General features: G+C 40.2%; 1 protein-coding gene across 9 annotated transcripts in view; it reads left to right on the forward strand.

Moving 5' to 3' along the window:
• TNIK (TRAF2 and NCK interacting kinase) overlaps positions 1–13,470 on the forward strand; it is a 410,943-nt gene that overhangs the window by 362,861 nt on the left and 34,612 nt on the right. For 6 of the 9 annotated variants that reach the window (XM_061415948.1, XM_061415967.1, XM_061415997.1 and 3 more), the window contains 3 exons: positions 767–864; positions 1,849–1,872; positions 7,839–8,023. In XM_061415948.1, coding sequence (XP_061271932.1) covers positions 767–864; positions 1,849–1,872; positions 7,839–8,023 — 307 coding nt within the window. The remainder of the gene's footprint in view (positions 1–766; positions 865–1,848; positions 1,873–7,838; positions 8,024–13,470) is intronic. The other 3 variants (XM_061415957.1, XM_061415990.1, XM_061416012.1) reach the window with 1 other exon arrangement.

Genomic DNA, 13,470 nt, shown 5'->3' on the forward strand with positions numbered 1-13,470 from the left:
AAGCTCATAAATCAGAGAGATGCTCTTCACTCTGTAGCAGCCCTCCCCCAACCCTTGCTCTATTCCAGGGCACATCCCCTTTATCACCAAACTGTCCTTCCCTGCCTCACCTCATTCTTTCTTCCTTAAAGGACCCAGACAACTAACTCATCCTCCCCACCCCCGGCCCATTTAAAAATCATTCCCCCAAGTAAAACAAGTTTCTTTTTTTCCACAGCATTTCATCAAAATCACTTATCCTGATGGGTAAGTGGTAAAAGAAAAACTCAAACATAGAATAACTCAGACGCTGGTTTAACATGATAATTGAGAATAGGACTTTGAAAAATCAGACAGAATCCCAGCTCTGCCCATAATTTCAGTGTGACCTTGGGCTAGTTGTGTTACTTCTCTGTGTTCAACTGTGAAATAGGAAACCAGTGTCACGCCATTGGGTTACAGCAAGGATTCAGTGAGACAATTGACATTAAAAGGTGTTTACCACTAACCATGGCACGACACTGATGCTCAGTAAATGGTGGCACTTACTAGTTTTTCCTTTTTTTTTTAGTTTTTCCTATTGTTCCTAGTGACTTCCAGGTGACAAGCCTAAATGTGTATGGCTGATTTTGTTTGCCTGAACATTTACTGTTTTTTCACAGATGTGCTTGAGGATTTGTCTGAGTGAGTGAGGTGTCCGATGAGTCATCTCAAGGATGATTCACCACAGAACTCCAGCACCTTCTGATGGTCATTATCTTTCTTGGCCCTCTGTTCTTTCCTCTAGCCAACAGTAAGTCGGAAGGATCACCTGTGCTCCCCCATGAGCCCTCCAAGGTGAAACCAGAAGAATCCAGGGAAATTACCCGACCAAGTCGCCCAGCTGTGAGTGCTTTTTTCTCAAAAGAGTTTTGAGCTCTTTTCATTCACCAGAGAACCCACGGGTTAAAGTAGTTGGGGATGCGCTCATGACTCTGAATGTTGAGTTTATTAAGAACAGGTGCTAGAAGCATCTGGAAGGAAGTCATACCTGATTAGGAAAGAACTGAACTGATTCAGGATTGCTTTTCTACCTTTGGATATTTTGCTGATCATTAGCACTATGTTTGGAGAAGGAAATGGCAACCCACTCCAGTATTCTTGCCTGGAGAATCCCAGGGACAGAGGAGCCTGGTGGGCTGCCACCTGTTGGATCACACAGAGTTGGACACGACTGAAGCAACTTAGCAGCAGCAGCACTATGTTAGAAAGCATAACAGGAAGAGAAATAACTCCTATTATTCCATGATTTCTACTCAGCAGCTTTGGCAAAGAGATGTTGAAACTAGCAGTTAATATTTGGGCACTTTCTGTGGATTTCTCTTAAATATTCTGGCCTTTCCTCCACATTATTTTCCATATGAATTAATATTGCAACATTTCTGCTGCTCTGGGACTGTACTGTCTGGACCAAAACTTGATAAGCATGATCTCATAGAGGACCTGACAACCTGAAATCTAGCTTCATTGCTGTAACACATCAGACCCCAGATAGCCTAAAAGAAATAAAAAAGAGCTTGGAGGCTAAAATTTCAAAGTTGGAAATTTATTTGGGATGACTTACTATCCACTTGTTTTATCTGAATTTTTCAAGAGTCTTTTCTATGAAATGAATGGGAAGATATTTTGTTGTTTTTATCTTTAAAAATAAGGAAGTACAGTGAGGGTAGCAATGAATGGAATTGACACTGTTCTGGGTAGAGGTTCTCCTTTCCCTTTGCCTTTATTAGTTGTGTACTAACCATTCCCATTTTGTGTTTGACCTGCTGCCTTTCTTCTGGTCTTTTCCCCTCCCGTGGATTCTTCTGGATTGGGTTCCTCTTATCTCAGAGCTATAAGAAAGCTATAGATGAGGTTAGTATTATCTTTTCTTGGTCATGCTTTTACAAGATGTGAATATAAACTGACTTGCTGAGGTTGATATTCAGAAAGGTGGCCAATCGGATCGCAGTTCAAACTTCATTCCTTCAGAGTGATCTGCTGGGAGGAGAATCCCTCCCACAAAAGCCAGCCTGCATGCCTCTGACACCATTTAAACCTCCAGAGACCTTCCTCCTAAGCCAAAATGTCACTTTTCAAGTGTTCCAGTCTGGCTGAAGATATGCGTTAGCGCTTTGATATTGGCAGTTTCTCATTCTAATATCTTCCGGTAGCAAATCCTGAGCTCTTCACCTATACTCGCCAGCCTGGCTAGGGGATGGTGATTTTACTAACAGAAAAAAGAGACATCTTTTTCTAGGGCCGTCCAAATTTATAAAGTGTGATTTGTGAACAAGGAGTCACTGGGTATTGTTAGATTAATTTTGTGGGACATTAACTACAGCATCAGCAGCAACATCAACTTTAGTTAATGAATCCTGACCAGTTAAGTAACTTTATTTCCTTATCGGTGGAGACATTTTTCCGTTAGAAAAATATATGGTTTTGCCGATCTTAGGTAGCTTGCTAAGAAGGATGACTGCCTCACTGCTCTTTTTCAGACGTGCATGAATACAGCATAGTGGAGTTGTTTTGAAAGAGACAGGCCTTCTGCAAAGAGTCCAATTGCATGAAATCTGAAGACTAGCATTATGGCTTTCAGGCTGAACTCTGCTGAGCACCATTTTTGTGAAATGACATGGAAAAAGCACTGGCTTTGGGGTCAACGAGCTGCGTTCAAATTCTGGCTCCCGCAGTAAATAACTGGTGGGGCCAATCTCAAACTCTCTGGGTTACAGTTTCCTCATCTGTACAGTGGGGATAAAAGCACCTGCCTTGCCTCACTCACAAGATTGTTTAGGTTCCTGCAAGATCGTGTGTGTTCAAGAGCATTTTCTGAAATGTGAAATGCTATATAAAGGCAAGGCCTGAGGCATGGGACTATTTTGGTGGGAAAAGCATGTTTCTATGTGTCTGGTCTTTACCAAAAAGCCTCACTTTTTCAGAATTATGACCACCTTACCATTCAGAGTGACTTAGAAAGTTTTCATAGTGAAGAATTACTGTTCACAAAAGAATAAGACTCCACGTGTCCACAGCGTGTGGGTGCATTTATAGAAAGGTAAAAGGGAATTGTTTTGAATTGCTCTGTGCTGCAGCCTTGCCCCTCCTCTTCATGAGAGTGAGAAGGACAGGGATCATCACAGCTTTTACCAACCTTCTCCCACACAGTTCTGGTGCTCAGGCTACCAATAAAATAGTTGTGTGTGAGCACAACTCAAGGTTTCCTCTTAGGAGTCCAGAAATTGGCTTGGAGGTGGCTGTCGTGAGGGAAAGGACTCTCATGGATTTCGTCTGGTTAACCCAGGCTATTTGGGGCTTTTAAAAATTGCTTTATTTATTTCAGGATACTCTAGCACATTGATGCAGAGATACTCTAGCACATAGGCAGAGATGAGAGGTAGGAAACAGAGGGATAAGTAATTGAGAGGATGTAAGCCATGCACCAAAATCTTAGAGCGATAGATGATTGGGAAAAGCCCTCAAGGTGATTCTTATAACTCTATCCTTGAGTATCGCTGATCCCAAGCACTGAAATATGGGATTCCTTGGTTCTACATCACCTGGTGGTCCTCAGCGAGGAATGACTATCCCCCAGCTGCCCTCCTCTTAGGAGACCTTTGCAAAGTCTAGAGTCAGTTTGGGGGACCTTCCCTGGTGTCTCAGCAGTAAAGAATCTGCCTGCCAGTGCAGGAGACATGGGTTAAATCCCTGAATCAGGAACATTCCCTGGAGGAGGAAATGGCAACCCACTCCAGTATTCTTGTCTGAAAAATCCCATAGACAGAGGAGCCTGGCGGGCTACAGTACCTGGGGTTGCAAAGAGTTGGACACAACTGAGTATGCACGAGAGTCAGTTTTGATTGTCTCAAGTCACAAGGACATGGGAAGCAGTGCTATTGGCATGTTGTGTGTGGAGCAGAAAGATGCTGCTAAGCGTCCTACAACGCACAGGAAAATAACCTGCGATAGAGAATTACCACCCCAAATGTCAATGGCGCCGCAATGGAAAAAACTTAACTCTCTCTCCTGTCTTCATTCCTAGGTTTTGATATGGCTTCTCCAGTCTCCAGTGACTGATGTGCCATGTAGATAACCCAAGATTGAAATGAGCACTCTGAAAATGCCAAGGACATAATTGCTTCTTATTGCTAATTTAATGGTTTGAGTTCTTATAAAAGTCAGTCTGGGAGAGAGTCCATTCACTTGGCATTCCTTCCTAATGCAGTATGAGATTGTGCAGAGTAGTCTGATTATTGAATACACCTTCCAAAATAAATACTCTTTTCACTTTAGCACAATTAAACAGATGTCATGAAGATTAGATACAAAAGCAAACACTGGCTTTACCAGCATTTTTTTCGTTAGTATGTAGAAATCTGACAATTGGCAGAGCACACATATAGATTGGACAGAACTGGATCAATAACAGGTGTCCAGACCTTTTTTTCCCCAGTTGAAGATACTGATGACAAGTGACCTCCCCAAGTCATATCTTCACACTTCCTAAAAATGAAATAATTATTTTAAAATGTAAAGAAAAGACCAAGACTTCCCTGGTGGTCCAGTCGTTGACAATCTGCCTTCCAGTGCAAGGGATGTGGGTTTTATCCCTGGGAACTAAGATCCCACATGCCTCAGGGCAACAAAGAGCCTGCATGCTCTAACGAGGAGTCAGCACAGCCAAAAATAAAAATAAGTACATTTTAAAGGAAAGACCAACTTTAAAACTTTTAACTAGTATTTTAATTGTTTAAAAAATTGAACTGATTTTCATAAACTATATTGTTTTAAAAAAGATACCTAAAAGAGCACCTTTTAAAGCAGGGTATGCATAATTGTCAGATTAAGTAAACTTTTTTGAAAGAAAAATTATACCAAACTGATTCTAAAGAGTGTTGCATAAAAGAAATGTTTCGGTAACAACCCCTTAACTATCTGTACTCTGTAGTCAGAAAACTTACCCTTTTGCCATATTTCTTTTTCAGTTATATATTCTCAAATATTTTCATAGTAAATAGCACCCTTTTTCTCTTTTTTTTAATACTTTTTAGCTCCAGGCTTGTGACAGTCAAGCAATAAATTACCACAAAAACTCATTACATGGAGAAAATGGGTATTGTCAGAAAATAAAATGTACGAAAATGGATCTGAACCCAATGGTGTCAATTTTAGATCATGTTTGTTTCCTATAACTTTACTATTGTAAGTTTCTCCAGGATAGATGAATAAGGAACAAATCTTCAACTAAACGTATAGACTATGGGCAATGGAAGATTAAATTTTTTTTTGGCTGGAGTGTTAGTTTCGAGTTACCCATTATTGTTACCGTGGGATTTTTATATATGTCTCACCCACCATGCTATTACCAATTAAACTTAAAAGGAAATTGCAATTATTTGCAATGCTTCAGGAAAAATAACATTTTAATAACACAGAAACCAAAAAAAAAAAACCTCTAATTAAAAGTGAAATTATAAAGCATGTCAGAGCTTTAAAGTGTTCCTAAATACAGTGTTTGGAGAAATTTAGGTCATTTTAACAGTTGAGAGTTTCTTTAAATCAGTGAGCTTTGGACCAGCTAAATGTTTCTAAATAGTTTTGATTTTTTAAAATCTTAATTGTCTTGTTTGGAAACGTCAGCAATAAGGAAAACCAACCCATGGGGAAAATGAATTATTAATTTAAATAAATAAATGTTAGTATTATTATATTTTATTCAGAATTATTGACATTAGAAATAAACTCTTTTAAACCATATTCTCTCTTTAAGTTACAATAAAAAGTTTTAATAAGTACATTTTAAATACTAGATATAGTCTTTGATGAGACATAACAGGGTCCTAACAGAGAACAAAATAAATGTATCCAATTTTTTATTATTTTATTGGTTTAGAGGATTACAATGTCCCTTTTCATTAATTGCCTTAGCAAATATCTAAACTGTATTTTCTCAGTGTGCTCAAGGGTATAATACCCTTCATTTCTCCTCAATTTGGTAAACATTGGCAATTGTTAAGAGGAAATAAGAGGTAAAAAGCTGAAATCTGAATATTAGCGTTTTGAATTTTGGCTCATTGCCAAAGAAACCAATAATAAATTTACATAAAATTCTATGCCATAATTTTTCTCCTCATTAATGGTATACACTATATTCAAACATCTTTTGAGTCTTTTTAATACAATTTTGTTTCCATTTTCATGGATGGGATAAATCCACTGAGAGTGAGGCCGTGGCTCTATGCATGTGTGTAAAAGCCCAGGGAGCATGTTGGTGTGGAAAATGCACAATTTGAATTTTCAGAAGCTTCCCTTTTCCAAGGGCTTCCATTCAAATGACTACAGAGCAAATGTTGAAGTTGTCATTGCTGTCCCTTTGATTTTTATGAAATTAGAAATAAATTTTTCACTTAGCTTCCTAAATTTTGACCATGAAAAACATGAACCATCTTCTGCCCTTAGTCTTAACCAATATATCAATGCCTGACATATAGGCAACAGTAAAGAAACAGGATGATCTGTTGTCTTCTCAAAATAAAATTATATGTATAATTTACTTACACATATTTATCACAGTTTTTCTTCTAACCTACTAGGATAGATGATCAGATGTTATTTACATCATCTGTATTACTCTGACCTTACATCAGACAAATTGGACAGATACATTTTTGGATTAAAATAAAGAGAGAATATGGCCTTAAGAAAACTGTGGGATTTAGTATTTTCAAATGAGTTTCTTTCTCCCTAATGCCCTGTCTCTCACTGAATGCTCTGATTCCCACATGGGTCACTAATATAGGGAGAAATGGTAAGACTGATGTCAAATTGCTTTCTCTTGATGTGCATGCTGTGCGCCAAGGGCAGTTTAACCCATGTAAATAGAGCGGCCACGCTTTTGCAGAACTGCTTCCCTCTGCATTGCTCTGAAAGCATGTAAATTAAGAGGTAGTCAGATCTTCAGCACACTGCCTGCCATGTGCCTGGTGACTAAATACCACCTCATCACATCCATAAGGCTAAAGGTTTCATCATACTCATGGAAACCTGAAATTTTACCTCTTCCTTTTGGCATTTGCACATTCATTTCTGTATTCTTTGCCAGGATTTCTGCCAGTTGACTGCAATTTAAAACAAAAGAAACTGAAACACCTATCATTCTAGAAAAGAATTCTTTTTCTGTTTGTTTTTGTTTGTTTGTTGTTTTATTTTGTTTTTCCTCTTGATGAACTCAGCTCTGTGGCTATCACTTTCAGTGGCACTGGGCTTTGGGGTGGGCCATTTTTTGACATGGTGCCTCGGCTCTCCAGAGAATGATGACACACCAAATGAGTCATTTAGTAGCTGGAACCTTGGGAATTGCTCTGTTCTGTGACTGATGCTAGATTTTGGTACAGTAGCAATCATAATGAGGAAGAGGCCATGACTGTGGCTCGGGCAGCGATCCTGAAATACTGGGAAATTGTTTCTAATCTTGTGTATTTTCCCATTAACTCTGAGGGTGGGTGACCAACTTCACCTTCCCAAAATGAACCCAGAGTCTGTATATATGTGTGCACACACAGCACACAGACACATATATACATGTGCAGATTCAGAACCCAGCAGTCTCAGTCTAGTCAAGCAATTGGTTGTAAACAAAGTTTAAATTTATTTCATCTTTCTTTTCTAGTCTCTCCACGCTACAAACATCGTTTTCTTGGTTTCATGCAGTAACTATGTTTGTAATGGTTCTATAGAGAGCTTTTTTTCTTTTTTTTTTCTTGTTGCTTAAGCTTGCTAAGAGATAGTGTTTTGCTCATATTTATGTCATATCTGCTGGACAAACTTTTCTTTTGTAGGATCTGACGGCGTTGGCCAAAGAATTAAGAGAACTTCGGATTGAAGAAACAAACCGCCCACTGAAGAAGGTAACAGATTACTCCTCCTCCAGTGAGGAGTCAGAAAGCAGTGATGAAGAGGAGGAAGATGGAGAGAGTGAGACCCAGGATGGGACGGTGGCTGTCAGCGACATACCCAGACTGATGTAAGAGACCTGCTTTTTCATTGTAGGCCAGGAGGAGTTAGGTTTCCAAAACAAGAAGACAAATGTGAAATATGGGTCTCTGGCAGGATCAGTTGACTTTGGGGATTCACATACTTTTTAGAGCATCGTTGTACATTCACCCCTTCTCCCTAGATATAGTAACTTAGAATATGTAGTGTTTCAAGGATTGCATATACTTTATTAGGCTGTTATGAGGCTGACTGTCCCTTGTCTGATGCTCTGTTGGTGCTTGTCATCTCAGGGAAAATGATATTGATAGTCAGACCCTAAAACTGAAGAGCGGAATTATAGGCAATAACATTTCAAGGTTAACATTGATAACGTGAGTCATATATTTCACCATCACCACCACCACGAAGGTGGGTGGAATGCAGGAGACAGCATGGGTTAGCATCCCAGCAAAAGCCTACAGTGAAACCTCCGAGAGTTTGACTTAAATACATTCCTGTTAGGATTTTCTACTTCATCTTCTCCATTGTCTCTTTTATGTGATCCTTTTTGCTGTCTGACTTCACCACATACACTCTTCTTTTTTAGATATCTATAGCTACCTAGCTTTCCCTTAGTATTTGCAGTCTTTCCTTCTTCTCTTTTTTTAGTGAAGAGGGACTCCCTTTTTCTCACTGGAATGGATCCTTTTACAAAAGAACCCTTCCCCTTCCCCTTTACTTGCCCAGTTCAAACAATCATTTATACAAGCACACTCACATACGTCTCTTGTTTCCTCCCTCAAATAAACACAAGACGCCTAGCTCGGGTTTGCTATAACTTTGATAAAGAGCGGTGCTAACTTTTCCACCTTCATTCCTCTTCGTTTCCATTTCTTTGGCTCAGCTTCTACATTGGTCATCACACCACATTTATTCCCTGTAGAGAAGATGCCGTTTCAGGCCACAGATGACTGTCCTGTTCAGCAGAGACTGGAGAGACAGGGCCAACTGGTCTGCTGGAAATGTCATCCATTGATTAACAATCCTGATGTACAAGCAGTTCTGAAAGACAAATCCAATTATCGTAGCTGAAAAATCCATGCTTATTATTTTACTGCTGATTACCCCATTATTGACAGACATAAGTATTCTAAAATATGACATTTGGAAACAGATTACTTTAAATTGCTTTTTTAACAGCAAATAAAATTGTTCTAGAGGCAAAATCACTAATCCAGAACGTTCCTGCAAAATATGCTGGTCCTTTCAGTTTTTGTCTTGACTCAGCGTTGATTCATTCTTCTACCAGATGTTTGAATTGCCTTTCAGCACTGCGCACACAACTCTGAGGGTGGATTTAAGGTTGATAAAATGTCCACTATGTTAGACCCCATACTTTGAGATATTCAAAGTATTGAGAGGGCTTTGAGACATTCAAGAAGTGTGTACATGAATTCTGCTTTCCAAAAGTTTACGTTCTAGTTGGGGCTTTCCTGGTAGCTCAGGCAGTTAAGAATCCACCTGCAATGCAGGAGACCCAGGTTCAGTCCCTGGGTTGGGAAGATCCCCTGGAGAAGAGAATGGCTACCCACTCAAGTATTCTTGCCTGGAGAATCCCATGGACAAAGGAGCCTGGTGGGCTCCTACAGTCCACGTGGTCACGAAGAGTAGGCGAGAGACATAATTATACATGGAAAACTTCAGAGTAGTATAAATAGTTGGAAGAATAACCAAGGACCACCTTGGTAGAGATGTTAAATCTCATTGGGTTTTTAAGCCTCCTGTCATACTTTGTAAGGCTGTTAATGGTGTTTATCCTCATATCTCTAGAGGCAAACCCATCTCTTTGTGGGTAGAAACACCCACCTTTCTAAAATTGCCTAGATGTACCCTGCTGCGCTATGCCTCCTCTGCTATCTGCATACTCTTGTCACTTTAGAGATTACCTATCAGAGCCTAGTCCATGAGGTAGAGCCCGTGCTGACATCCGTGTTGCATGGTGTCTTCTATGTATACCTGCCACTTCATGGAGCGCAGGATACACATTGCTGCGCTGAACTGAACTTGTGTATCCTGGCTTTAAAGCATTTATAGCCTAATCCAGAGGAAAGACGTGTACACAAATAACTATCATCAAGGAGGAAAGGAAAACGCAGTGATACTAGGATCCCAGGCAGGATGCTTGGGCAGGGCTGGGGCGGGGCGGGGGGTGGGGGGCACGTAAGGTGCAGGGGCCGAGCGGGAGAATTGAAGTAAAGGCACAGAAGGTTAAGTTTGGTGGAAATACAGCTGGTGTAAAGGGGAAAGGTCTGGACTAGTGAAGCCAGACCAAGAAGTGTGCACTTGGTCATGTAGCCAGCAGGGAACCATGGAAGGTGTCCTGAGCTGGGGAGTGATGTTGTTGGTGCCATGTTTGAGAGAAATCGTTTCACCAAGGTGATTTGGAAAACCAGACTATAGATACTGGTAAAGGCATTTAGAGAACTTATTATTGTATTCCTCAGAAGTAATAAATAGGCTATCATTGAATGCTTGTAGTGGAGGTAAAACTTAATGGGGCTTTTGAAGAATTGGTAAATTTTAGGCGAATTGACACGATTGTCCATTAAAGAACACTTAAAATAGTTAACTACATGTGAAACACACTTAGAGAAAAAACAGGATACAGATGTGTGTATGTGTATTTTATTTGCTAAATATAGACATTTTTTGTGAATATAAAATATATACACTGTGTTCTCCTGTAGAATGAATAAGTTGTATGTTTAAAAAACTTCTTACTATTAAAAAATCCATTGTTTCTTCAGGAGTAAGACATTTCTGAGGTAGACTGCTTCTCACATTCTTATCACTTTTATTTTCTACTCTTAAGATAAACCTTCACATTTCATACTGTGTGTTTTGGGAGCAAAAAATTAAAATCTATTGCAACACAGTTCACTACCATGAAGTGTACACTAAAGAGCTTTTCAGAAATGGAGCCCCACCATTCCAACAAGCAGCTGTAGATACTGATGTGCAAAACAGTGACTTCTATGTACAATTTTGACTTCATATTAGTAGTATGTGATGTAACCTATAAGACTGCACATAACAAAGACTGAGTTCCGTAACTAACCAACTGCACTATTTCCCAGTGCCTCAAGCCTAGGAAAATAATGAGTGAGGGGAAATTGTAACAGCAGGTACCTCCAGACTAAGCTGGGCTTCCCAGGTGGTACTGTGGTGAAGAACCTGCCTGCCAGTGCAGGAGACATAAGAGACATGGGTTCGATCCCTGGGTCAGGAAGATCCCCTGGAGGAGGGCAAGGCAACCTACTCCAGTATTCTTGCCACAATAACCCTGTGGACAGAGGAACCTGATAGGCTACGGTCCATGGGGATCACAAAAGAGTTGGACATGACTGAAGCAACTTAGTATGCACACATACACTGGATCATACTACTGTAAGGGGTTCTCATATATATGCCCAATTTTATGATGTTGTTGCTATTTAGTCACTTAGTCATGTCCAACTCTTTTGCAACCCCATGGACTGTAGCCCACCAGGCTCCTCTGTCCATGGGATTTCCCAGGCAAGTAGGTTGCCATTCCTTTTCCAGGAGATCTTCCCGATCCAGGGATCTAACCCAAGTCTCCTTCATTAGCAGGCAAATTCTTTACCACTGAGCCACCAGGGAAGCCAGTTTTATGGTGAGCACTCACTATTTTTATAATCAGGAAAATAATAAAAGCATTATAAGCTAAGAAGGAAGGAATGATACCATGTTAGCTGATCGGCATCAGCCCAAGCAAGGGAAGAGACAGCCATGTATATCAGCATCTTCCCTTGTGGGCTTCCCTTATGGCTCAGCTGGTAGAGAAGCCACCTGCAATGCAGGAGGCCTGGGTTCGATCCCTGGGTTGGGAAGATGCCCTGAAGAAGGGAAATGCTACCCACTCCAGTATTCTGGCCTGGAGAATTCCATGAACTGTATAGTCCATAGGGTCACAAAGAGTTGGACACGACTGAGCGATTTTCACTTTCACTTTCACTCAGGTACCATTTCATGCTTTAGATGTACATGTGGAGTGCAGTCTTCATCATTAGGACCATCTGTGTCTGTCATAGCCCTTGAGTTTTGTACAGTCTCATAAAATGCAGTCTGGACAATGAAAGCCATGTCTCATGTCCCCTCTTTCCCATCCTCACTAGAAAGCCATGAATCTGGCCCCGTTCACCCCCCGGGCTATTGTTGTGCCCCGCCGCCCGCCCACCTGCCACCCTCTCTGCCTTCCTGTCCAGTGCTGAGGCTCTGGACTGTTGGAGAAGCGTGACTGTGGTTGTGCTGTCTGCCTAACGCCTTACAACAAAGAGTTCTTTCCACTCCTGGGGCCATGACACAGCATATGCTGCAGCCAAACCGACCTCCTCGTTTCCGAATGCCTTGCCCTTCCCCAGTGGAATGGCCACATTCTCACATCCTGCCTTGCTTTGGAATATCTGCATCATGTTTTTATGCTCTTCCAGATGCTAATCTCTTTAGTTTCAGGATTGTGTCTTCTTCAGCTTTTATATCTACTACCCAGTGCCAAACTGAGGGCCTTTCATGTAGCAGGTGTTCGATTAATGTATATTGAAATTGAATTAAATCGATACCTGCAGGAACACTTTGACAAATCCAGTTAGAGGAAATTATTGTTCTAGACATGTGGCCTAATTACAGTAAATTTTCTGTAGTTTTCCTTCTAATTAGTTGATGTGTTTTATTTTTTACAGTCTTTATAGAAATTCAGACAACTGCTTGTTCCTACCCAGACTCTGTATCAGAAAAATAATTGTTAGAACAGAGGATCTTTTTTTAACTCTAAGCTGTTATAGTTGTTTGAGCCTCGGTGTTTTTAAACCATTGCTTTTTAAAATTATTTTATTAATAGTAAGGTATTTTTAGAACAATTTTTGATTTATAGAAAAATTAAGAAAATAGTAGGTGTCCATGTTATTCCTGTAGCCTCCCACCCCTCTCCCGCACAGTTTTCCATTTTCCCTATCATTAACATTGTAGCAGTTTATATAGAGTGAAGCAGAGTACTGGGGATCAGTAGCATCTTAAGAGGAACTTATGAAGAGATCAGACATTAAATGAATGTCAAAGAGATCATTCATTAAATGAATGAATGAATTTCTAAGGGGTTGATAAAGATTGACGTGGCAGAGTTGGGAGCTTGGAGCAATAATAGAAACGTATAGGGACAGAATTTAAAGGACAGCCGGGGGTGGGGGTAAGAAGGACAGAAGGAAGTGACCAACAGTGACAGACACAGCGAGAAGTCTTCTACGATTTAAAAATGTTTTCAGTCCCTGAAACATGAACTACAGGCTGCACTTTGCCTTTTAAAAATAAATGTAGAGAGAGGTGCTTTGGAGCATACAGAAATTTATGTGAATTTTCATCATCAAAAGCAATGATCTTATATCAGACTACATGTTAACAGAAAAATTAATGGTGTGGACC

The sequence above is a fragment of the Bos javanicus genome, chromosome 1 (assembly GCF_032452875.1).
Source record: "Bos javanicus breed banteng chromosome 1, ARS-OSU_banteng_1.0, whole genome shotgun sequence".
Lineage (NCBI taxonomy): Eukaryota > Metazoa > Chordata > Mammalia > Artiodactyla > Bovidae > Bos > Bos javanicus.